Genomic DNA, 26106 nt, shown 5'->3' with positions numbered 1-26106 from the left:
ATAAGTCACAGTAAAAACTTTAAAATTGTTTAAAAAAAAGTTATGTTTCAAATAAATGCTGCTCTTTTGAAAGTTCTATTCCAAGAATACTGAAAACTGTATCGTAGTTTCCACTAAAATATGAAACCGTACAACTGATAGTAATCAATTTTTTTTGAGAATCAAATCATCATATTATAATGATTTCTGAAGGATCATGTGACCCTGAAGACTGAAGTAATGATGCTGAAAATTCAGCTGTGCATCACATGAATAAATTACACATTACTATATATTTACATGTATATTTATTAAAAGTTATTTTTATTGTAGTAATATTTCACAATATAACTGTTTTTAGGGTATGCTTGATCAAATGCAGGCTTAAGATGTGATCAGGAACGTGTTTTTTATGTGAAAGATGTATCTGATGTGTCAATAAATGGTCTGCAAATCTTTTATGAATTGTTTTATTATGAATATTAAATATAATAATTTATTCACGGTTGAAATTAGGCCTGAAAAAGACGTATTTTCAACTCACTTTACAACCTAATTTAGATTTATAATTTATGTTATACTTATATTATAAATTATAATATAGAAATTATATAAATATTAAAGATTTTTAATTTCGGGAACGTTCCGAGAACCTTCCGGCAACGTTCCGAGAACCTTTCGGCAACGTTCCCCTAACCTATAGGGAACGTTCTATTAACGTAAAGAAAACTTTCCTAGCTAACTAACAGGGAACGTTAGAATGTTTGTTCTGAGAACGTTCTGGGAACCTGAAAATAACGTTCTGGGAACCAAAAATTGTTAACTGGGAATGGACTACCCATTCCTTAGGGAAAGTATTGGGTCTGGATATGCAAGTTTTCAATTGTATTAATGTTATTCAAAATTAATTCATAGTTTTACAAATTAATAATAATTAGAAATTGATTATTGGGGATACCAGTTTTTTTTTTTTTTTTCAAGGATACACTTTCTAACCAAGTAGGTCCATCTGGTATTTTATTCCATGGCAGTGAAACGTTTTATGAGGAAGAAGGCTCTGTATTTTTATGATGCGTTAAAATTATAAAAAGGTTTTACATCTATAAGTTAGAGCTGGGTACAGAGTTCGATATTTAGGTACCGACCGAATTGCCTCGATACTATCACGCTAAATATTGTTGTATATACTAGACTCGCGCACATAGCCTACTCTATGAGACGCGAGCACACACACACACAATATACCCTAAAGATGTGGAAAAGTCGATCAAAAGTGTGGCTACATTTCTCCAGTCCAGGCTCGATGCCAACAGCGCGCGATGCAGTATTTGTGGTAAGATAATTGTTACAAAGACCGGTACCACGACAGATATGATGAAGACTTTGACAGTGCACTATGAGACACACGTCCGAGGTTTTGGCGCATATATTTTTTTAACTGAATCACCTTTGTGATTTCATGATAGCACTATGCTATATTATGATTGTAAATAGTTTCATTAATCGAGGAATCGTTACAGCCCTAGTATGCATGTACCCAAAATGTAGATGGTCAAAAAGTGTATACAACAAACTTGCTATATAGGTTCTGCAATGTGACTGACTGTTAGCATGAAGGTAAATGTTTCATTAAAAACTACAATCTCTTTCCCCCTTTTTTCAAGGATTCCCTGCTTGAATCACTGAGAAATAAGTTTAAGAAGGAAAGGCAGCCGCTTGTTGCCAACAATGAAATACAGCGAATGAAAGAGAGATGGGCAGGAAGGAAGCGACCTCTTCAGACAGTTGAAGCTAATCCAAGTACCACGGTAAAAATCTCAAATTCGGCAATAAACTTTGCAAAATTGTAAAATTACAATTTCTGCAATAATCCATGGACATCAGAGACATCTTCTTTCCTATTGGTTGTTGTTCGCGAAAATCCATCTCATTTGCAAAAAATTTAAATTTTTCAATTCTGTCGCCAACGGTCACTGTCGCTCGTGCCGCCAGAAGTCACCGCCAGTGTCGCTGCGTGTCGCTGGCGGTGTGAACGGGGCTCGAGCCAGCTCTCAAATTGTCATTCATAGGGATGTACCGATCCAGTACCAAAAATTTTGGCCTTCAAAAACCCTGATAAATGTAATTTTCCAAAATGGGAAGCTCATAGTATAATCAGATGTGTCTTATGTTCTACTGAAGAAATGGTTGCAAACTGTACTTTGTATCAAACATTATGAGCTTTGTGTAATTTGCCCAGTTAAATGCATAACTTTAATATGAGTCCCTTACCTTTTGATACTGATTTTACTGTGAGCTTCCTATTTTGGAAAAGGACATGTATCATGATTTATGCCCCATTGGATTTAAGTCTGGTTAGAGGATGTATCTCAATGTATCTCAATACTAAAGTGATCACTATGTCAATGTCATGCCAAACAATGGTTAAATGGACCTGGGTTCATAAAATGCTAACCTGTCCTTTAAGGTTCCGACGAGTTGATTGGCCACTATAAATATGGTGGGATAACAAGACTATACTTGGGTTTTTTTTGTAGTTATAAATTAGTCTATGCAGAATGACCATTAGGCCTTTTCTCCTCATAGTTTAAAAGTTGCTGGTCCCAATGTTGTAGTTTATTGAGAGCCCCCATTTGTAACAATTTAACTATCCCAATAGGTTGATGCAGGAGAAGACGAACGAAGCATCAGGGAACATCTGAGAGTAATTAAGGAGGAAACAGAGAAGCTTCGACCAAACATTTTTATGTCCAACCACAGCACAGAGGAGAGTATCTCTGAGTTCCCGTGTTTCAGACTGGCCAAAATGGTAAGTACAGTAGTGTATTAATTGCCTCCTTATTTAATTGTAAATATTTAATTGAGTTATGACTATATTTCAATGTCTTTTCTACTTTGCCTTCATCTTAACATAAGCTCCTTTGGGATCTGAGAGACCATACCGAATGTGGCGTTCTACATAAGGACAGACAAAACACCGACTACGCCACCCTGGGAGTTTCATCCAGGGAATGATTTTACTCTCTTATTGCAATGATATTAATACAATTAAAGGACACACAGGTAAACGTACAATACAGCCAGAGACAATGTTCAATTTTGAATGAACACCTTTATTTCAATAATTTAACAATCATCTCTCAGGGAAGCGGAAAAGAGAAAAAAATAATAAGAAAAGAAAAGAAAAATAATAGTAAACAAAAGAATCAATTTAGAACTGCTGAGGCTTACTGATGGAGGAGAGAGGAGTCAAAGGCAGTTAGACCTCCCAGGGAAAATCTCACACTAAACACAACCACACCACAGTGAACACAAGGGAAAACAAGAAGATCAACAGCACACCAGAAGGGGACACCACCACCTAGACACCACCACCACCATCGGCTCTCAGTTACTGTAATGAAAAGAAAAGAAAACACAAAAAAACACCATTAACAAAGATTCACCAAAAAGAAAAGAAAAATACAACAAATCAATATCTTTAAATGAAAAAGAACTAACAACTTATCACAAAATATGAACAATAACTGCCGGAACCAACAATGGTCCTCGAGAGGCAGTAGAAGAACACACAAGAAAAAAGAAAGAAAAATAAATAAATGTATATGACTCCAGTAATCAAAAAAAAAGAAACCAAAAATAAATTTGTCACAAAATACAGACAATGACTGCCAAAACCAACAATGGTTATAAAAGGGCAGTATAAAGAAAACTTTATATATCTATGGATATATAAATCCAATGATCAGAAAAGAAGAAATCACCCAAGGAATAAATACAAATTGAATCTAAATTGGAATCAAAACAAAGAAAAAAAAACACAAAAGAAAGAAAAACAAACTCCTTAAATCAGTAAGATTATAATATAAAGCCCCAACCCCTTGAGGTATGTTCAAACATCATAAAAACAATAACTAATATTGCAAGTGGCACATACTGTTGGCCCTGTAGCCGTAATTATACCCGCAGTTGAAATAGCAAGACGGGCACACAGCAATTTGCTCCAGTTATTGTTACCGAACTCAATACATACAAAGCGAACAACAGTTCGGGAAATCAACAGTCCAGGAAAACAGCCGTACCGGCCGGACAGACAAAGCAGCGTAGGCAACACTGCCGTATAGGCAAGACAGCAGCTAGCAGCCCAATACTGTGTTGCTGGCGACGATCTCCAGCTAAACCGGCCTCATTCCTGTTGTTTACACACAAATATTACCATTAAAATGAATTAAAATAAACTAAATGAACCCAACGCCATGGCATACATACCGATCAAGCAGCATCCATGTTCAACCGAGGGAGATGGCTCGACGCGTGCCAACGGCACCAATAATGCAGTAAATCCGTTGATTAGATACGCTGAACCACAAGGTGGAAGACTGAGCCTCCAACTGGAGATCTAAGCGTCCAACACACAGTAACCATCACTGCAGATGAGGACAATAATATTCACATAAAGACAACAAAGCCGCTACCCTACCTGTTAACACAGCAGAGCACACGGAGAGAGCGACCCGGAAGCACAACACAACTTCCGTCACTGACGAGCAAGAGAGCGCGTTAGACGGACTTCGCTATATTTATAGGACGGAGCCTCACACGGGGATTGGCCAACAGTACGCTAGCTCGTTACACTAACTCATACTGCTACAATCTACCCCACCTTTTGCATTGTCGCCCCGACGATGAATAAGTAAAATTAAAAATACCATATACTAGCTCCAGGGCCGAAATAGCGCCATTACTGTGTTGGACACAGGGTCAGCAGCATTGTCCACTGCCACTACCGGTCTTGGCAGATGATAGACATTGGAATGCTGGCCCGCAGTTGACCGTGCTGTCCGACGTATTGCCACTTCACTAACTGCTGGAACAAACTGAGGCAAAGGGGGTGAAGGGGAGGTAGGTCCTTCTGGTGCCCTGATAACAATAGGCACTAATGGGGCTTGCCCAGTAGATGGCAAGGGAGCTGACAGGAGCTGCAACCGAGGGGTGGTTTGAGTCACAGATACCTGAGTGGGGGTTACCAAAGGAGCCTCATGCCTCACCACCAACAGATCATCCCCTGACAACTCGTCCTCCGACTGAGGCAGGTCAGCAAGAGGTAAACAAGGTGAGGCAGCCTCACTTGAAGGATTAGCTTCAACCACAGCCTTCAGCAGTGCACGGTTGACCTGCTTGGCTTTGGTTGGTTCGTCCACTGGTGCAATTGTGTACACAGACCCTCCCTCTCTGGGCACTTTGAGGACTCTGTACTGTACAGGACCGTAGAGGTCACGGAGCTTATGACGCCCCGTGCAGTAAAATCACGAAACCACACTAGCTGGCCCAATTTAAGGGGCAAAGCTCTCACCCGGCGATCATGGTGATTCTTACGACGCTCTGCAACAACCCGCAACCTCTCTGTAGCACCTTCGAAGGCCAACTGCAAGCGGGTCTGATGCTCCTGAATCCACTCATGGATGTTTCCACCCACGGGGTCCTGAACTCTACCCAACAGGAAGTCGACTGGTAGTCTAGGCTCCTGTCCGAACATTAAAAAGAACGGAGACTCCCCAGTCGACTGATGAGGGGTTGTATTATAAGAGAACAGGACCTGTGGCAAGCAGGAGCTCCAGTCCCTCTTCCGAGACACTGGCAGAGTGCGCAACAAGTTGTGGAGCGTTCTATTGAACCGTTCGCATTGGCCATTCCCGGCTGGATGGTATGGCGTGGTGCGAGACTTTTCAATGCCATAAAGGCGACACAGCTGTTGAATAAGGGAGCTCTCAAAGTTTCGGCCCTGATCAGAGTGGATACGGGCAGGAACACCAAACTTGGAGAACCACTCTACCACCAAAGCTTGGGCCACAGTGGGGGCCCGTTGGTCAGAGGTGGGAACAGCAAGTGTGTATTTGCTAAAAACATCAGTCATGACCAGTACATTCTCTAAACCACTCTGGGTGGGTTCTAACACTGTATAGTCAATGGCTACAATCTCATTAGGCCGTGAAGCCAACAGGTGCCCCATAAAACTAGAACTAGGACGTTGAGAGTCCTTACCAACTTGACACCTCTCACAGGCCTGACACAATTTGGACACGTCTGCGGTCATACCTGGCCAATAACAGCGCTGGCGTAGGAGCTCCAACGTCCTTTCTATGCCCTGATGGCCATGCTCCTGGTGGACCTTAGTAAGCACCTCTTCCTTTAGGGAAGCAGGCACCACCACCTGCAAGACTACTTCCGCGCCATCGGGGCGAAACACCCGGCGATACAGGGCACCACTCCTCTCAACCAGCCTGTCCCACTGTCGAAGTAACGCCAATGCAGGCTGGGACGCCCTTTTACGCTCTTCAAAGTTGGGACGCTGCTCACGTCTCCAAAACACCAAGACCTCCTGAATAACCGGATCAGCCTGCTGGAGGGTACAGATATCAGAGGTGGTGAGATGAGGCAGGGCCATGACAGCAGATTGAATTGCTTCAGGTTCCTGAAGAGCCTGCCGCAGAGGCTTAGGGAGTGATGTACCAGGAAGCATAGCTTCCATATCTGCTGGGACCGGAGGATACTGGCGGGATAGAGCATCCGCATTCTTGTTGCTTCTACCTGAGCGATACTTTACCTCGAAATCAAATGACGCAAGCTGGGCTGCCCAGCGTTGTTCAGTTGCACCAAGTTTAGCCGATGACAAGTGGCTAAGCGGATTATTGTCAGTGAAGACCACACATTTATGGCCCAGCAGATACTCCCGAAATTTCTCCGTCATGGCCCACTTGAGTGCAACAAATTCCAATTTCATAGAGCTGTAGTTCACCATGTTGCGCTCAGTGGGCCTTAAACCCCGGCTAGCGTAGGCTACGGGCCTAACCTTACCATATTGCTCTTGTGATAACACGGCACCAAGGCCACCATGACTTGCGTCTACCTCCAAAATGAATGGAAGTGAGAAGTCGGCATACGCAAGCACCGGAGCACTGGTGAGCCTAGCTTTCAGTGCTTCAAAGCTGCTATGGCACTCTTCTGTCCAGTTTTCAATGACAGCTCGCTCTGCCCTTCTCTTAGACTTGGTGGCACCCAAATGTGCCACAAGCTTGTGTAACGGGGCCGCTAGCTTCGCAAAACCCTCCACAAAGCGGCGGTAATAACTGGCAAACCCAAGAAACGACCGCAGCTCTGAAACAGTAGCCGGAGGCCGCCAGTTAGATACCACCTCTACCTTGCTTGGGTCCGTGCCAACCCCCTTACTGGAAATCACATGCCCCAGATAACGCACCTCTTTCTGGAAAAAGGCACATTTGGTGAGCTTTGCCTTTAGATTTTCCCGTTGAAGACGGCACAGCACTACTTCCAACCTCTCCAAGTGCTGCTGGATTGTGGAGGAGAAAACCACAATGTCGTCAAGGTAAAGCAACAAGGACTGATTTTGTTGGTCACCAAACAGCCGTTGCATCAATCTTTGAAAGGTGCCGGGGGCATTACAAAGCCCAAAGGGCATGCGATTCCATTCGAAAAGCCCAAAGGGCGTACAAAACGCAGTCTTGGGCCGATCTGCCTCAGTAACTGGGACCTGGTTATACCCACTGGCCAGGTCCAGGGTAGAAAACCAGCGAGCACCCGTGAGTGCATCCAAGGATTCCTCGATACGAGGAAGAGGAAAGGCATCCTTCCGGGTTTTACAATTAAGCTGCCTATAGTCAACACACATTCTTAAGGTTCCATCCTTTTTCTTAACAAGGACAATAGGACTGGCATAAGGACTGCTACTCTCCCTAATCACCTGTGCGTCAAGAAGTTGGTGAATGTGCTCTTTAACCAGCTCGTAGTCAGATGGAGGAATACGCCGATAGCGTTGCCTGACAGGAACATTGTCTAAAAGAGGGATGTCATGGCTAATCAGGTTAGTACAACCAAGGTCTCCATCATGAGCAGAAAAGACAGAATTGTATCTCCCAAGAAGGGACTTTACCAAACCCTGTTCTTCAGCAGACAATGATGAAAGATCCATGACAGCTATCTGATCCTGCACCGTAGGAGCAGCCATCTGAGATGCCACTGTGGCCACACTTAAAGGTACCTCGGTGACTCCTGTAGGCAGGCTAACAACACAAACATTGTCCAAAGTACCTACAACAGTGCGTGGATAAAGCAGCACATCAATAGTACCTACATTCACCACTGGGATGTAAGCCGTACCCCTGACCACCCGAACCAAGGCAGGAGACGCAAGAAGTCCAGCTGGTAGGCCAGAGCTAAGGGGTTCAAACAACACAGTATTCTCAGAATATTGTGCTGAGCATGTGGTAGTGACTATTTTCATCACACCCCCAGGAATCCGGCAAGCCTTCCCGCCTCGCACCCTCACGTTACCAGCTGCATCATCAAGGGAACGAGTGCTAGCCTGCTGGCACCCTTGCAACGCCTTCACAACAGATTCTGGACTGTTGGCGACCACGGGTAAGTCAAACATGGCCAAGCCATGCCGACTAAAAAGCTCTCTATAGCATCTGCGAATCACGTTCATCCCCAAAATACCAGGGACCTGAGAAGACACACCACCAAGGGGATCCTTAACTACCAGCAACCCACACCGCTGCAATAATTTACCACAAAGCTTAATGTCAAGTTCCAAGTAGCCAAGATAGGGAATGGCCAACCCATTGGCTGCCCTGAGCTGCAGCCAGTGACAAGACTGGAGCCTCTCTTGACCCCATGGCTCAAATTGCTGGAGAAAGAAACTCTCAGTGATTGTAGAAACCATTGAACCGGTGTCTACTAAGCAAGGAACCTCAACCCCACCCGTACACACATCTAAATGTGGACAAGATGACATCAGTTTTGAAGTTTCCGCCAAATAATTAAACGCAAATGAACCAGTATCTGCCCCCTCCGAATTGTGGCTCTGCAATTCGGCGGGTGCTAGTTTTCCGACGCCGGAGCAGAGCGAAACTGCCTGTTAAAAGGTGGAGGGGCAGGTGAAGGAAAGTGTGCACGAGCAGGGACACGTTCTCCTTCACACTCCCTGGCAAAATGGCCAGGCTGCTGGCACCGTCTACATATTATGGGGCCATTATGAGAAGAACGACTGCGCTGGCTAGAGCTCTGTATGCGGGCAATGCTTTGAGTAAGCTGGTTGAGCTGCCCTTGCTGCAGCTTTAGCATCTCTCGCATTTCACTCAGCTCAGACACTTGGGGTGAATTAACAACCGACCGAGAATCACTCTGAACGCCAAACTGAAAACCAAGTGCTGAAGGGACAGAATGGCTCCGTCCCCTAACGCCCCCTGGCAAACCCTCTCGCTCCCACCGAATCGCTTCTGCCCTCACTTCTAGCAGGGTAGCGGCTGGCTGCCTACGCACACACTGTTTCAACTCACGACGGAGGGCGCCATCAAGTACATGCTCAACAAATTGATCGCGTAGCAAAACTTCGGCATTTGGTACATCGCTGGGTGCGCGTTGTTTTACCGACGTCATAAGACTCATCAGCGCGAGGGAGAACTCTTGCAGTGTTTCCCCCTCCCGTTGCCGACGGGAGAAAAACGCTTCCTGCAAAGCTACGTAGGACTCACAACAACCATAAAGCTCCTGTAAAACGGCAATTATCTTAGCTGGATCCTCACGTTCCGCATTAGGACGAAATTTTACTTCATCGCGAGCCTCTCCCTCTAGGTGATCAAACAAAAAAAATGCCTGATCGGATGTTGACAAATGGCGCGCCCTCATACAAGCTTGCACTTCCTCAATCCATTCTGTTAACCCTATGCCCGATCTTCCCCTAAACATGGGACATTTTCGGTCACGGGGCACAAAAACCAATCTCTCAGTTGTAGGGGCTCTAGTCACGGGTAAAGCAGTAGGTAACACATTAGGGGGTGCAGAACTAGGTCCAGGCACGGCCGCAGCCCGTTCCAGGCGCAGCCTCTCATTATCTGCTCTTAACTGCTCAACCAAGTCCCTCAACTCCTGTAACTCTCCCTCCATACTTACCCCACCCAACAAAGGGAGACTCTACCGTTAGGAGATAGGAAGGCGGAGGAAAGGCGCTAGCTGCTGTCCTGCCTAAAACACACAAACAAAAGAAGAGGAAAAAAAAAGAGAAAAAAAACAAAACAAAAAAAAAGACAAACAACAAACAAGTACAACAAAATTGAACACGTCTTGGCATTAAATTGTACCCTGCCGACTACGCCAGAATGTGGCGTTCTACATAAGGACAGACAAAACACCGACTACGCCACCCTGGGAGTTTCACCCAGGGAATGATTTTACTCTCTTATTGCAATGATATTAATACAATTAAAGGACACACAGGTAAACGTACAATACAGCCAGAGACAATGTTCAATTTTGAATGAACACCTTTATTTCAATAATTTAACAATCATCTCTCAGGGAAGCGGAAAAGAGAAAAAAATAATAATAAAAGAAAAGAAAAATAATAGTAAACAAAAGAATCAATTTAGAACTGCTGAGGCTTACCGATGGAGGAGAGAGGAGTCAAAGGCAGTTAGACCTCCCAGGGAAAATCTCACACTAAACACAACCACACCACAGTGAACACAAGGGAAAACAAGAAGATCAACAGCACACCAGAAGGGGACACCACCACCTAGACACCACCACCACCATCGGCTCTCAGTTACTGTAATGAAAAGAAAAGAAAACACAAAAAAACACCATTAACAAAGATTCACCAAAAAGAAAAGAAAAATACAACAAATCAATATCTTTAAATGAAAAAGAACTAACAACTTATCACAAAATATGAACAATAACTGCCGGAACCAACAATGGTCCTCGAGAGGCAGTAGAAGAACACACAAGAAAAAAAAAAGAAAAATAAATAAATGTATATGACTCCAGTAATCAAAAAAAAAGAAACCAAAAATAAATTTGTCACAAAATACAGACAATGACTGCCAAAACCAACAATGGTTATAAAAGGGCAGTATAAAGAAAACTTTATATATCTATGGATATATAAATCCAATGATCAGAAAAGAAGAAATCACCCAAGGAATAAATACAAATTGAATCTAAATTGGAATCAAAACAAAGAAAGAAAAAAACACAAAAGAAAGAAAAACAAACTCCTTAAATCAGTAAGATTATAATATAAAGCCCCAACCCCTTGAGGTATGTTCAAACATCATAAAAACAATAACTAATATTGCAAGTGGCACATACTGTTGGCCCTGTAGCCGTAATTATACCCGCAGTTGAAATAGCAAGACGGGCACACAGCAATTTGCTCCAGTTATTGTTACCGAACTCAATACATACAAAGCGAACAACAGTTCGGGAAATCAACAGTCCAGGAAAACAGCCGTACCGGCCGGACAGACAAAGCAGCGTAGGCAACACTGCCGTATAGGCAAGACAGCAGCTAGCAGCCCAATACTGTGTTGCTGGCGACGATCTCCAGCTAAACCGGCCTCATTCCTGTTGTTTACACACAAATATTACCATTAAAATGAATTAAAATAAACTAAATGAACCCAACGCCATGGCATACATACCGATCAAGCAGCATCCATGTTCAACCGAGGGAGATGGCTCGACGCGTGCCAACGGCACCAATAATGCAGTAAATCCGTTGATTAGATACGCTGAACCACAAGGTGGAAGACTGAGCCTCCAACTGGAGATCTAAGCGTCCAACACACAGTAACCATCACTGCAGATGAGGACAATAATATTCACATAAAGACAACAAAGCCGCTACCCTACCTGTTAACACAGCAGAGCACACGGAGAGAGCGACCCGGAAGCACAACACAACTTCCGTCACTGACGAGCAAGAGAGCGCGTTAGACGGACTTCGCTATATTTATAGGACGGAGCCTCACACGGGGATTGGCCAACAGTACGCTAGCTCGTTACACTAACTCATACTGCTACACAAAGTTGATGTGGACCAACAAATTCTCTCACAGCTCTCTGTAATGGCACCTCAAGTCCTTCAAGTTTCGCGGAGTCCCCTGAAGGAGACGTTCAGGCATGTGATTGATGACTGTGAAGATGGCAGACTGAAAAAAGGTAATTAAATCTGCACTGCTTAGATTTTCAGTGTACCACTGATAGGGCTGTAACGATACACCAAACATCCCGTTCCGCCCTGGTCTGTCCCTCCAGTCCCACCCTGGTCTAATGGAGCGTCTGGTAGCCGCTCCGTAGGGAGGGGGTAATGTCACATGCCTGTCCTGTCTTGTGCTGCACATGGGTGTTTTGTTATTTTGAGCCATGTGCTCGGGTCATTGTCGGATCCCTCCCCCTTGTTATCTGATTATTGTTTGAGTTCATCCACCTGTACCCTTCTGATTAGTTCCCTTTATAAGTCCCCTCTTGTTTGCAGTCGGTACGTTGTTTAATGTTTTCCGTTTCCCGTGATCTTCCAGTAAGTGTCATGTTCTGTTTTTGTTTTGTATTTATTAGTTATGTTTTCCCCCTCGTGGGTTTTGTTTTGTGTTTGTTTTCTTTTGTAAATAAATATAATTTCTCCTGCACTTGAGTCCTCGCACCTTTTTGCATTGCACCAGCCGTGACAGCAAGAAAGGATGACAGTGTCCGTCGGCCACCACCAAAGACCAATTTTGACCCAGGAAAGCTGTGAATCAATCAAACTTATTATAAATAATGTTGTCTTTTTTTTTTTTTTTTTTTTTCTTTTTTTTTTACTCTTACACAATGTTTGCTGCTTCAATCCAGATGAGTATTGAAAAGTATTTTCTGCGACTGAAAAAGGATGTGTTGAGGATGAATAGCTCCCACACCTCACACCCCCCACTCTGTCGCTATTCTGCCTTCTCACACCGCGATACAGGTTCGTGGATCTGAGTGTCGCGATTTCGGTTTCATATCGTTACAGCCCTAACCACTGACTGTCACCCTATCTGCCTGAGATCATACCTTCCTGCATGTATCTGTCTTGTGTAATAGTACTAATTACTAGTTAAGGGTAATTAAGAGTAGTACTAATTACTGTCTTAGTAAAGAATGTTTAAAAAACAAAGAAAACCTATTGGGTAAAAGCATCCACCATGTTATGTTATGATATTACTGATGATGTTCTTTTGTTTAAAGGCCTACAGTTGGAAGCAGCTATTCCTCTCTTGCCTGCACTGTTTAAGGAGGACTCGGGGTTGCTGTTTGAAGTTGAGGTGAGCCATGAACAGTTAACTACAGTGTGTGAAGCACAATCTAATCAAAGCACTACACTTATTGCTCATTTTGTTGTGCAAATGATTTCAATGCAAACATTAGTTTTTTGTTTGCTGGTCTACACAAACTATGCCATCAAAGTGAAGAGAAAATTACATTCATTTTCAGTTAATGGCCAAAAGTATTTGAGCAGTTATATGACAGGAGTTAAAATTAATTATAAAACGGATAGTTCCGGTCCTTGATTCTGATTGGTTGGGCTGCGTTCGAAGCCGTTGCAAATTACTCAACAAACATAACACCTGTGACCGCATTACATTAGTGTTACTGTGCAACTGCTGTTTGTTACTGTCTTTGTTGCTGCATGTGTTGATTGGCAACCTCTGGAACTACTTTGCTTGTCTGAGGAATAAATGTGATATAACGTTATTTTTTGTTGCTGGTGTTTATTTTATGAATAAAATAAATATTAAAATGAATATTTTTATGGAGTAACCATTTTATAAAAGCAATAAGCCCCGTGAAGCCGTGTTTTACAGTGAATTTAGAACAGCTAAGGGGTTTTTAGGCACTACGCTCCTTAGCTGTTCTAAATTCACTGTAAAACACGGCTTCAAGGGGCTTATTGCTTTAAATATTTTTAAGGTTTGCCTTTCAAATAAATATGAGAAGATGGTTAATGCTATTATCCCCTCTCCCCCAGGGCCATGCCCAGACCTGCCCTCCTGACACCCCAACACCTAAAATGGTGCTTAAAGGCTGCAGTGAGGGTCATCCCATGCAGTATGACCACATTGCGATCATGTTGGATGGCCAGTCAATTACAGAAGAGAGTGAGGACATCTCGATGGCATTGGGCCTCGTCCTTTGTGTGTATTTTCTGTTTGGGATCCAATATCCTAAAGGACTGAAAAAGACAATGACCTTTTTGGAGTGCGTTGTTTTAAAAATGAAGGATACAGCCGGACTTCCTGTCACGATTAAAAGGGTGTACAACTCAATCTGTGCATAGACAGGAGTTTCTCTCTCTCTTTTTCTCTTTCTGGGCCTCTTCCAGTTCCAATTTCTATTTTTTAGGGTATACAACTCAGTTAGCAAGTGTTGTTAATGTTTTTATTTGCAACTGAAAGAAATGAATTAAACTGTTTTGAAAGTGTAATGTGTAATGTATTTTTTCTCAGTAAGCTTTTTACAGGATTTTGAATCTTTTAAGCCACGATTTGGTAAGAAATTAATTATCCATCTTGTAAGTAATCGTCATTTAGAAGCATCTTGACTCATCAATTGTAGTATCTGGCATGATAATGGGCCCTACTACCTCAAATGTAAAAATAAATAAACTTATACTACAGGGCCGTTGAATGCTTGAATCTGATTGGTTGACGAACGTTCTAAGGTGTGCATTATTTTCAGGGAAACGCACAGCTAAAGTAGTTCCAGGCAGGTCTTGACCGCATTACAGTTCCATATCGCTTCGCGTAGTTAACTGTAATAACGGAAAATAGGATACAATTCATAACAAGAAAAAAACATTTAGCCCCATGCGCTTGATCTGCAATTTTCAATGTCTAGCTTCACAATCAATGGAAACATGCAGTTTAATTTTAATAAATAAAGTATATTCCTATCTATAATCAATAGAAAATGAATCTGAATATAGGCTAAATAAATGGATAGTTCTGCAGCACGGATTTTTATTGCAGATAATATAACAAATAAATAATTATTGATAGGCCTTACTTGTTAAAAGGCTTTTTTTTTCTTCTTCATTTATTTGGCTAGTCTACTGTCATCTGTCAATAATAGAAAGAAAAAAAAGAATGAACGAATTAATTAAAACGAATTGAATTAATAAATAAATAATAATATTGACGCACATGCTTTTCTGTCTCATTATTGCAACATCTCTCTCTAATAACTGCATAAAGTCGAGCCGAGGACACACTTTAAGGCCGGTTATGAATGTAATTTGATACTTATGACTGATCATGCCCAAACGCGTGTTCAGCGCGTTCAGTCTGTGTTCAGAGTCGGTGTTTAAAATATGCTGCGATGAAAACAGTCAGAGAGTGTGTCAGCGAGTCGTGTGTCCCCAGCATTAGTCTGCTATCAGTGGCTCAAACCTCCGTTACTAACTCTAAAATGACGTTTTGGAATTAGCAACGGAGGCATTGGATTAGATGCGTAAGAAATTAGTCCTACATACAAGAGCGTTTTAATGACAAAAACTTTACAAACGTCTTGAAATACATAATCTGAACAATGTTTCGAGGTGTGGTAACTGTAGTATAAGCGGAATAATTGACTTCAGGCCGTTGAATTATTAGAAAAATAATGCACACCGAGGTGTAACGGCCACTCCGCTTCGCGTCGTGACCGCATTACCACCTCGGGTGTGCATTATTTTTCTAATAATTCAACGGCCTGTCGTCAATTATTCCTTACATAAATGGTTCTATATAGCACCATTTGACAAATGTGCTTTAAAGCTTCTTAAGTGCCATATAGTACCAAAAGAGTTTCCCCTATTATTACTAGCCAAAGAACCACTGTTGGGTACTGTTGAGCACCATTTTTGTTGAAGCAATTATAAACAACCAAGGTGCTATATGGCACCTCTTATGGTTCTACATAGCACCATTTGACAAAGGTGCTGTATAGCACCTTTAAAGATAGGTGCTATAGACCAATTATAGGTTTGTAAACATCCGGGATGCGCGCGCATCGTGGTTGCAGAAAGACCGTTAACAGCTGATCATTACAGCTGATCATTACACGGATACGGAAAAGAATAATACTATAATACTAATAGTTTGATTTAAAACATTTTCATATACATTTTTTATATATATTTGAGTTTATATTTAATTTTCGGAATGTTCTCCGCGTATTTTAACAGTTTGTCACCCAGCGATAAGAACTGTTACAAAATGAAATTAACGTTAGTGAGTGGGATACATCTTACAGATCCGTTTGCCATAAAACCTTCTGAATGGTTAAACGATGTAACGAAATGGCCAGCCATCCAGTGGCCAGAGATATACAATTATCTTATCGAAACTCCGAGTGTATATACCCGGGAGAAGTTAAAAGCGTACAAGTCGCTTGATGCGTACAACTTTGTTCTGTGTGGTCACGTCCAAGACATACAATTTCATGATTACCAAGTTCAAAACTTCGTAGTGCTGAAGACGGAGGTTCTGCCTAGCCAAAGACAGAGTAAGAAGACGGAATTGTACAAGGCCTGGGTTATCGTCAACAAGACAAACAACTGCATTCTTACTGCGAACTGCACCTGTATGGCTGGGTATGTAACCAAAATAAGATTACTATATTACGTTTTCATTATTTACCCATTTCAGCCAGTCTCAGCAATGTAATCAAAAAAAATGTAACTTCTTATTTGCTGAAATCATACAACTGTTGGTATGTATAGCCTAAAGCACAATTTAAACCAATGTGTTACTACATTATACAATTTTGTGCAGGTTAGGGTCATGCTGCAGTCATGCAGCTGCACTTATGTTTAAAGTTGAGCTGTGGGTCAGGATGGGAAAGACGGAGAAGAGTTGTACATCAGGGACAAATATGTGGATTAACACATCCAAGAGAGAGGTGAAACCAGCCAGACTGAGTGAGATCAGCTTCAGAAAGGCTAAGAGGACAGACACCCAACTGCAGCCAGTCAGAGTAAAGTGTAGAAAGAACAATGTAAAAGGTAGACACAATCTGAATGTAGAAAAGATCAGGTCGTACATATAACAAGCAGGTATTAATTAGTTTTATTTTATTTAAATGAAAAGGGCAATTAATGAAAAAGACTAGTTGCAATATTGCACTAATAAAGCTTCTGAGGGTGTATTAGGACATGTTGTTCCAAGGTGTTATATTATTTCTGAGTTTTGATTATTTTAATTTGAAGCAATGGAAGTAAATGATTGATGCAAAAACACATTTCTACAAGGTGTCCCAATTTGTGAACATCTTGGAACAGCCTGTTAATACCTAAATGTTGTTTTTAACTTTGGCAGTTTGCTGCTTACTTTTGTACCATTTACTGGACTTGAACTACTTATATTTCAATAAAACTACAAAATGGGGATGTTCTCAAACTTTTGACCAGTAGTGTAATTAATGTAAAAACAGTTTTGTTAATAAAAAGTTAAAGTTATAATCAGTACCATGTAACTATTAATGACATGTAACCAGCTTTGATTGTAGTTTGTATTAAAATAAGGTATCTAACATTTATTTTGTGTATTCAGAACTGACAGATGAAGACATTGCAGACCTGAAAGTATTGGCACCTAATGCAGCTGTGCTCACTAGCATGGACTTCAGTGACACAGACTCCGCATCAGAATCTGAAACAGAGACCGGAGACCTGCCAGAGCCACTCGTAGCTCTGTATGATGCCAATCTGAGATGCCTCTGCCAAACTGAACTACAAGAGAGGTGTGAAGAGACCTTCGAAAAACTGGGGAAGCAGTTAACGAATGACCAGTGTGTAAACCTTGAGCTAACGACTAAAAATCAGGCCCACTCTCAGGCCTGGCACACACACAGAACTGGAAGGATAACGAGCACAACCCTACATCGTGCATGTACCGTAGTAACCGAGAGCGCTAAAACAAACCTTGTAAAACAGGTAATGCACTACAACAAACATGAGTTGTCCCATGTCCCAGCAGTACTTTGGGGAAGAGATATGGAGGACACAGCCAGAAGAATATACACAGAAATAATGAAAGCACAACATCACAACTTTGACGTGGAGCTATGCGGTCTTGTTGTGCGGCCAGACAAACCACATCTTGGGGCATCGCCGGATGGAATGGCAAACTGTACCTGCTGTGGGAAAGCAACTGTAGAGATTAAGTGCCCATACAAATACCGTGATGGTCTGACAGGAAGTAGTGAGGACACACAGTTCTGCTTAGACAAAGCACTTAAACTAAAGAAGAATCATGAATATTACCATCAAGTTCAGCTTCACATGTTTGTATGCAACGCCCAGTACTGCGACTTCGTGGTTTGGACAAAGCAAGATATTACCATCAACCGCATCACCAGAGATGAAGAAATGCTGCAAGCAGTCCTGCCTAAAGCTGAAGTGTTCTTTAAACGCAGAGTTTTGCCTGAGCTGTTAACGCGCACCATGGATCCACTCAGTGGTGTAGTCTAGTTTTTTGTAGTGAGTATACTGTAATATACCCCCCCCCCCCCCCCCCCCCCCGGCCTCATACTCACCCATCCCAGACCGTCACCCCACCACACTCACTAATGCATACAGTATGCATCGACATGTAATTGAGAGCATTATGAAATATTAGGTGTTATCAACATGTCAATTTATTATAAGCAACATAAGACTTTAACAGCCAATGACATTTACAGCTGGGGAGACTGGACTGATTTTCTACTGTTTAGTGTTAATCACCATCTAACTCAGCCAGTTAAGAGCTACATTTAGCCTTAGATGTTATATGAATATGGCCCCTGAAGCACAGGTTTTATCAGCTGACAATTAAAAAAATAAATAAATAAATAAACATTATAGGCACAAATACAAATTTACTTTTAGAAATGGTGTTTTTGAGAAAAAAAATGGTGTTATTGTTTTGGCAAGTTTACTCTTTAAATTAAAACATGTATGAAAACTTCTGTGATATTCCCTTAAAATAACGTTTTAATAGATTTTATTATTATTATTATTTTTATTCATTTTACTGTGCAATTTCTTTCTAATTTCTTTGAGTTAGACCAAACTTTTATTTTGGTGTGTTGTAGACATTTGAGTTTCTGTGTGTTTAAATAAACTATTATTATTATTATTATTATTAGGCCTACTTGAAGTATACTCTACTGTGCAATAGTAATATATTTCTGTTATAATTTCTTCAAGTTATACCGAACTTTTATTTTGACAGGTTGTCGTAAAGACATAACAGTTTCTATGTGTTTGTATATGAAACGAATGAATGACTTTTATCAAATGAAATGGTGAAATTCTCGTGAAGTGACTCTCATAGCAGCTCTGCGATGAAGTGCACATGTAGTAGCTCATGTCTCAATACAGTGAAACGTTGAAAACACCACGAGCGTGATCACGCGTGCTTCAGTGTGTGTGTGTGTGTGTGTGTGTAGTGGAGCACACACTGAGCGCTCATTCATCCCAGAGACGCGGAGAACAATTGCAGTCTCTTTTAACTTTAATATTCACAGACACTAGTCCATATCGAGATTTGATTCATTGTACAGCCCTACTTTTGATTTATTCATTCAAAAATAGCCAAATTCGGTGACGTTCGCTTAGAAAGCTCCATTTGTGACTGGATTCCGCGATTCGGTGTCGCTTCGCAAACACAGACGGGGTGAATTTATGAATGAAAGTGAAAGTTCTGACACAAAACGAAGTTGTTACGTATCCTCACGATTTTTTAAGTGGGTATACGGAAATCCTTGGCCTTTTCTAGTGGGTATACGGCGTATACCTGCGTATCACGTAGACTACACCACTGGATCCACTGATGCAAGCACCTGCAGTCTGCTCACACTGTCAAAGGCCAGACTTTGGGATGATGATTGACTGTGCAAAGTGCAAGAACCATTTTCACTACACATGTGCCAGAGTAAGAAGAAAGCTTGTGGATTGGTATTGTGATCAGTGCAAAAACAACAACTCAGAATGAAATGTACTTCGAAGCAAATTATTTAATACAATACTAATATTTTACATAAAAACACTTACATGTGCAATAAGTTATGTTATTTACAATAAACAGTTACATAAAGAATTAATCAAAATCAAGCTATCTTCTTGAGACTAATATACATTTACAAAGGTTTGTGTCCACACACAATCACTATATACTCTAAGAGGTCAACCTGTGTGAGTTGATTGATTGATTGATTTCTGGATCAAGATGACATAAAACAGTAATCCAAAGGATAACATGCTAAAGTAAAATACTTATTTTCAGCACGGTCCTTGGTGTTACACATAAGAAACAATGGACAGGAAGCAGACAAACCAGACTAAAAAAGACATATATAGTATGAAGAGGGCGATAAAAAGACATCACATAAAAACCAAGTAAATAGAAAACAAAAACAATGTAAAAAAAACCCTCTTCAATAAGTGGAATCTAAATCAAGCTATCTTCTTGGGACTATACATTTACAAAGGTTTGTTAATGCTCCACACACAATCACTATATCATCTAAGAGGTCAACCTGTGTGAGTGGAATGACAGTTGTCAGAATTTTGAAATTTTTCCATCTACCTATTACTCTTTCAATGTGTATTCGCACATTAGACAAACGCCTTGATATGTCCACTTCTTGAGCAGAGAGCTGCTTCTTTCCTTTGGTAAAGTGAGGGATCCTAAGGGTGGCACCACGTGTGGCAAGCTCATCTCTAATGGTAAAACCACGATCTGCTAGTATCTCATCATTATGCTCTAGAAGGTCATAAAATCCAGACTCAGCTGTAATTTGTTTATCCGAAACCCGCCCGCCCCAGCCTGCCGACAGAAAAGTAATGGCTCCTGCAGGTGACATGCCAACCAAATATTTAACAGTGTTGTGGCTTTTATAAGTCGAGTACGTCTGGGCTCTGGAGGTTAAATTTGAGGGTCTGTTGATCAAAATTTCTGTACAGTCAATAATGCACCTGCAACGTTTATATTTGGGTTTAAAACATTTTGGCATATTCTTTAATATTGCATGCTTGCTTGGCCACTTGATGAGAGGCTTTAAAGCCAGAGACATAGCAGGGAGCCAACTTCTCAAAATTCTAGAGATGTCACATTCTGTGACATTAAATCTGAAAGCAATATCCTTGTTGCTGAGTCCTAATCTTAGTTTTAGTAAGACGGCTAATAGATGATCCTCCAGGTTCATAGAGCCACGCACAACCTCTACACTGTCTTTAAGTTTGCTAATCAACCACTCAAAAATGACACTTGTCAGACCTGTGAAAAACAGCACATGCACTGCTTTGCTTTTGATAGAGCTAAAGGAAAATTGTGTTTTTCTGAGTGTTGTCTTTAGTTCCTCATTCTCAGATTTCAGTTTTTTTATGTCCAAACGCAGGTTGTCACACACTGTAGAAAGTTGGCTGTACTTGTGTTTCAGATCATCATGGAGAACCTTTGGGACTGTGGCTTCTGAAATAGAGATTAGATTGTAATTAACTTATAAAAGATACATTGTCACTTGTTTTAGTTTAGCTTTTCTCAATTATTTGATAAGATGTTTTCAAGCAGCATGTGCTAAACAGAATAATGTTCAATTTCATTCACAACACAGTTCTGCTGTATTGAACAATATATAAACAGAATGACCAGATTCATCTTAATAATAGGCTTGTTTGAATTGAACTGGCACTGCACAGAACGATCGGTGAATGACATCAAAGTACCGCAAGAGTGAATAGAGAGTAGACAGCTCCTAATGGTTTTGAATCGCTCTTGCGTTACTTTGATGTCATAAACTGATTGGTCTGTGCAGCGCCGGTTCAAATCGAACAAGCCAAGAGACTGCCATTAGTTAAGATATGAGAAGTTCTTACCAATGCAAGGACCAGCAGCAGGCTCTATTCTGCAGTCATCTGAGGACAGGGAAGCTCCTGCAGATTCTGATGCAGTCTTATCAGTAACTTGGTCTGGTGGTCTGTGGGTGGGTTCATCCCTTTTTCTTTTCCTCTTAAATCTGATACTCAGAGATGAGAGCAAACAGTAAGTCCGAAACAGTTTAGTTGGTTAGTAGACAAAAATGATCTGGTCTAACAAATTATATTTACAAAAAAGATGTGACATTACTTGCCATGCATTCTCTGCATATTGATGCATGCAATGTGATCCCAGTTAGCAACTAAATAAGGCATAAATTATACACCCTGAAGTGAACTCAAATTGAGTTGCGGTACCAGATTATTCATATTGATTAATGTTTTATTGTTCTTTGTTGTGATGTGATTGTGTTTGCTTTAAGTATGAAGTTGCTCTTTCTTTTACCTGTGGAAAAAAAAGGGGTTAACATAAAAAAAGGTGGAATTGGTTTACTCCTAATTATTAACTAACTGAACTAATCACCAGCCGGGCAGATTTGCTTAACTAAATAATTTCCAGAATATAGAAAAAAAGAAGGATTTCATTCTACTTACCTCTTTATAATTTCATTATTATTTGATTTTCTCACTGATTCAAACTACTGTTCTATTTTGCTGTGTTACAGTAAAAAGCCTCTAACGTATTCAACATCTGGTCTCCATCGTAAGTTTTATGTCTTTCCACTCCACTCCATTAGAACCTAGAACTGGTCCAGTAGCATAAGTGTTGTATTTTAGGACTCAAGTGTTACATATGTATTGATGCAAGAAGCGGAATTTATGTCACTCCAAAATATGACCATAGTCCTGTTTTCCCAATTCATGTACTCTAGTCTACCAATCCACCAAATATTGACTGTGAGGTAGAAAACTGTCGCCGATGTATGCAGATTGCTTGGTCTTCTGGAAATCCTGGAAAAGAGTGTGTACACCTTGAAAGAACCAAGAATGCCAAGTCATATGTAAAGCCTACAGTACTACAGTGTAACTCACTGAAGGACATGCTGAGCAAAGGGCTAATGTCCTCCAAATGTGAACAATTAAACAACACTGCAAACAACCATGGAGTCGAAAGTGTCTTTCCAGTATTTTTTGGAGACGAAGGATACTCTAATCCAGGGGTCGGCAAGTAACTTTGGCCGCGGGCCAATATTTTTTTTTAGCCAGTAGATGGCGGGCCAGCTACACAGAGTAGGCCTATGGATACAAATTAAATACTCTTATATAGGCCTATAATCGCAGAATATGATGGGTCCGTCACCGTCCGTGGATCATTCGTTCAATCGTTTTTTAAAATTAAAACCAAAAATAAAAAGATGAAAAATGACTTGTTTTTCCATTATTTATTTCCTGAACTAAAATGAAAAAACGAATAACGACGTGTTTTCTGATTTTCTGATTGTGCTCAGATCAAAAATAGAAAAAATGAATTACTGGATTAGACAAATTTTCATTTTGATTTTTGATTTTGAATTTAACACCTTAGGCATATATCAAGGAAATCATTTTAAACAGATCAAGTACTATTGTGGTAACAGAACAGATTATGCCTCATTCGCTTACAGTCCGACTTTTGAACTTTATTCCTATTTTTATTATTATTTATTCGGGACACACACATACACACCTACGGTTTAATGAGGTCTGTCAATATAAATATTAGGCTATTTTAACATTGTAGGCCTACTGTCAGCAGAGAAAAAAATGCCACAGAAAAAAATTATGAAATATAAATAACATAAATTAAATAGGACAAAGCCTATCGCTCAAATTTCTAAACATAAACGAAAATCATATTGCCCTACTGACAAATGAAGTATACTATTTTCTGCCGAACTATTTCAAACATCCTTGCAAAAAAAGAATGTTGTTGACTGACAATGGTTTCAGTACCAAACAGCTCCTCAGAGGTGTACAGGTGGTCAGAATTAAGTGTGGATACGCTGTCAAAAGATGTCGGGATGGGCTATTGTCAGTCAGACTGCCCGCTCCGTCCAAAGTTCATCAGAGTTCTGACCGCTACCGTCTTTTGACGCACGAATGGACACAAAGTGGTCAAGCGTGAACTAGACGCGGCATGTGCGAATTTGCATCGCTATTCGCGTCCGGTTTGAACGTACAGTTATACTTTAAAATGTAATCCCGCGCCGCATGATTCCCTATGTGCGTTTCACACAGTATGCGGTGAAATCGCCGCGCGACTACGGCTTTACTCAAGTATTGGAAGAGTTTTGTGCAGTTTTGTGCCAGAAAATATTGCTGGCGGCCCACTTTTGGCCCGCGGGCCACCAGTTGCCGTTCCCTGCTCTAATCGGTGGTATTATATATTTTTCAGTATTCACAAATACAACAGACAACTGGTGTCAGTTTGGGAGAACTAGAGTGACATTTGATGCAGTGGCAGGACAGTGGAACTGTCAGAGTCAAGGAACTGGACAGGGTGAATATAACAGGGAAGTTCTTCAGCCGAAGACAGGACTTTGAAAAGTTCCTCAGTGAACCGGCTGATAAAAGAAAGCACAAACTCTTTGAGAGATTTGAGGAGCAGTGATTCCTGCTCAATTCACGTTTCATATTTTGTACATATTTTGTACATATTTACCCATATTGGTAACACTTCATAATAACGGTCAGTTGTATGTTTGCATTGTTTTTATGTCTTTGTTTTTATTTTTTATTTTATACCTTCTGTACAGCACTTTGGTTCCACTTGTGGTGTTGAAGTGCTCTATAAATAAAGTTGAGTTGAGTTTAGTAAGTCATTTATAAGTGGTTAGTTAATGATGAACTAATCATTTACAAAACATTCATAGATGATTAGCAAGTGATATACTAACATTTTATGTGTGTTTTGTGGATTCAGTTATAAGTCATTTACAAGTGATTAGTAAATGATTAACTAATTATTAACAAAACATCACTATGCGTTCATAAATGATTAGCAAGTGATATGTTAATTATTGTATGTATGTTTTGTAGATTCAGTTATAAGTAATTAACAATTGATTAGTAAATGATTAACTAATCATTTACAAAACATGAATATGCGTTTCATACCTGTTTAAAGGGATAGTTCACCCAAAAATGAAAATTCTGTCAGTAATTACTCACCCTCATGTTGTTCCAACCCCGTAAGTCCTTCGTTCATCTTCGGAACACAAATTAAGATATTTTTGATTATATCTGAGAGCTGATCACTCCTCCGTAGGCTTCTATAGACATTATAACTTGCTGGCCCAGAAAAGTTATTAAAGAGATCGTTAATATAGTCCAAGTGACTACAGTGGCTTAATCTTAAGTTTATCAAGCGACGAGAATACTTTTTGTGCGCAAAAACAAACAAAAATAACGACTTTATTCCACTATTCATTTCCTTCTCTCTGGGCCTCGAGTGAGTTAACGTAGTGTTTTTGCGCAAAAAAAAAGTTACACCTAGTACATCATTTAAGCATCGCAGTATAATAGTATATAAAACAACTGAAGACTTTACATGCTTTCTTTCATTTCATTAGTCAGTCACACAAGTTAATTGCCCAAAAAATTAAAATGCTGAATGCATACTGGAAGCAGAATGCACGGAAAGTATTTGCTGTGCTGCAGGAAGAATTCCTGCAGCTACGATAAAGTAAAAGGAGGAGACTGAGGTACAGAAATTAATTAATTAATTATTTCGGTATTCGTTATTTCAAATGTAGGCGGGTCGCGCGTGGCAAGCGACCACAACATTGTCCAACATCAAATGGCAAACGTAATGCAAGCAGAATGAAACTGAGCCACTCGTTATTGTGTGGTTGACGGACGTTGTTTATCAGTTTGGACCAAAGCAGCGCGAGCCGATCTTGATCAAGAGATCCAGTAAATAAATCATTTGAATTCGCTACTTAAGTAATAACATTGCTGTGAGATTTTTTTATTATTATTACTATTATTACTGTTATTCTTTTTGCTTCAGCAGCATACTGTTGTCTTGCATGCATGAGACAAATTGTTGTTACTATTACTATGCTTTCCAAATTTTAGGGTAATTAAACATTAACCATGGCCAAGAACAGGTTTCTTTTTTAAATCTGGTCCAAGGCATCAGCAAATTATGTGGGCTAGGGCAGACGTACATGTCAGATATGTGTCTGAAGTTTAGGCCTACTGTTAGGGCTCGAATTGAGCAGGTTGGGCTCTATGAGGGTGAGATTCAGCATGTCATAGACGCTGAGTCCACTTTCAGTGATGATAAGTTGGCTAATTTGCTGAGGGACAAGCCTTTGCTTGTTCCTTTTAGCGATGTTGCTGCTGATGGTGGGGCCATATACGCTGTGCAGAATGTGGCCCAGCACATGGTGTGCAGGCTAAGGTCACTTTTTGAGAGGAATTGT

The 26106-nt window shown here is 40.7% G+C and overlaps 1 protein-coding gene and 4 long non-coding RNA genes across 6 annotated transcripts; 2 read left to right on the top strand and 3 right to left on the bottom strand.

Annotated features, from left to right (window-relative positions):
- Positions 1-807: 807 nt before the first annotated feature.
- LOC311081581 lies at positions 808-2721 on the top strand. Its single transcript, XR_014605932.1, has 3 exons — positions 808-850; positions 1644-1787; positions 2639-2721. It is a non-coding gene; the product is annotated as an uncharacterized lncRNA (long non-coding RNA).
- Positions 2722-3088: 367 nt separating this feature from the next.
- LOC311081578 lies at positions 3089-4511 on the bottom strand. Its single transcript, XR_014605930.1, has 3 exons — positions 4460-4511; positions 4249-4378; positions 3089-4171 (listed from the first exon to the last, which is right to left on the bottom strand). It is a non-coding gene; the product is annotated as an uncharacterized lncRNA (long non-coding RNA).
- A 5218-nt stretch (positions 4512-9729) lies between these two features.
- On the bottom strand, positions 9730-11743 carry LOC311081576. Its single transcript, XR_014605927.1, has 3 exons — positions 11692-11743; positions 11481-11610; positions 9730-11403 (listed from the first exon to the last, which is right to left on the bottom strand). It is a non-coding gene; the product is annotated as an uncharacterized lncRNA (long non-coding RNA).
- Positions 11744-11877: 134 nt separating this feature from the next.
- On the top strand, positions 11878-14280 carry LOC311081563 (uncharacterized protein). Its single transcript, XM_084112118.1, has 3 exons — positions 11878-12000; positions 13045-13121; positions 13826-14280. The coding sequence occupies exons 1-3, from the start codon at positions 11907-11909 to the stop codon at positions 14132-14134; spliced, it is 480 nt and encodes a 159-aa protein (XP_083968244.1). The 5' UTR covers positions 11878-11906; the 3' UTR covers positions 14135-14280.
- Positions 14281-19821: 5541 nt separating this feature from the next.
- LOC311081568 lies at positions 19822-21945 on the bottom strand. 2 transcript variants are annotated; one of them, XR_014605915.1, is made up of 3 exons: positions 21698-21945; positions 20162-21293; positions 19822-20038 (listed from the first exon to the last, which is right to left on the bottom strand). It is a non-coding gene; the product is annotated as an uncharacterized lncRNA (long non-coding RNA). The 2 variants fall into 2 exon arrangements; XR_014605916.1 differs by having other exon boundaries at positions 19822-21293; positions 21698-21837.
- Between the last annotated feature and the right edge of the window lie 4161 nt (positions 21946-26106).

Source organism: Abramis brama, assembly GCF_963993115.1.
Source record: "Abramis brama genome assembly, chromosome: 4".
Taxonomy (NCBI): Eukaryota; Metazoa; Chordata; class Actinopteri; order Cypriniformes; family Leuciscidae; genus Abramis; species Abramis brama.
Note: the sequence above shows the minus strand (reverse complement) of the source record. Positions and strands in the feature narration are given on the sequence as shown.

Coding starts and splice junctions, on each gene's coding strand:
- LOC311081563 (XM_084112118.1), top strand. CDS start 11,907: ATGGCACCTCAAGTCCTTCAAGTTTCGCGGAGTCCCCTGAAGGAGACG. Junction 12,001..13,044: donor AGATGGCAGACTGAAAAAAG/GTAATTAAATCT, acceptor TTTTGTTTAAAG/GCCTACAGTTGGAAGCAGCT. Junction 13,122..13,825: donor GGTTGCTGTTTGAAGTTGAG/GTGAGCCATGAA, acceptor CCTCTCCCCCAG/GGCCATGCCCAGACCTGCCC.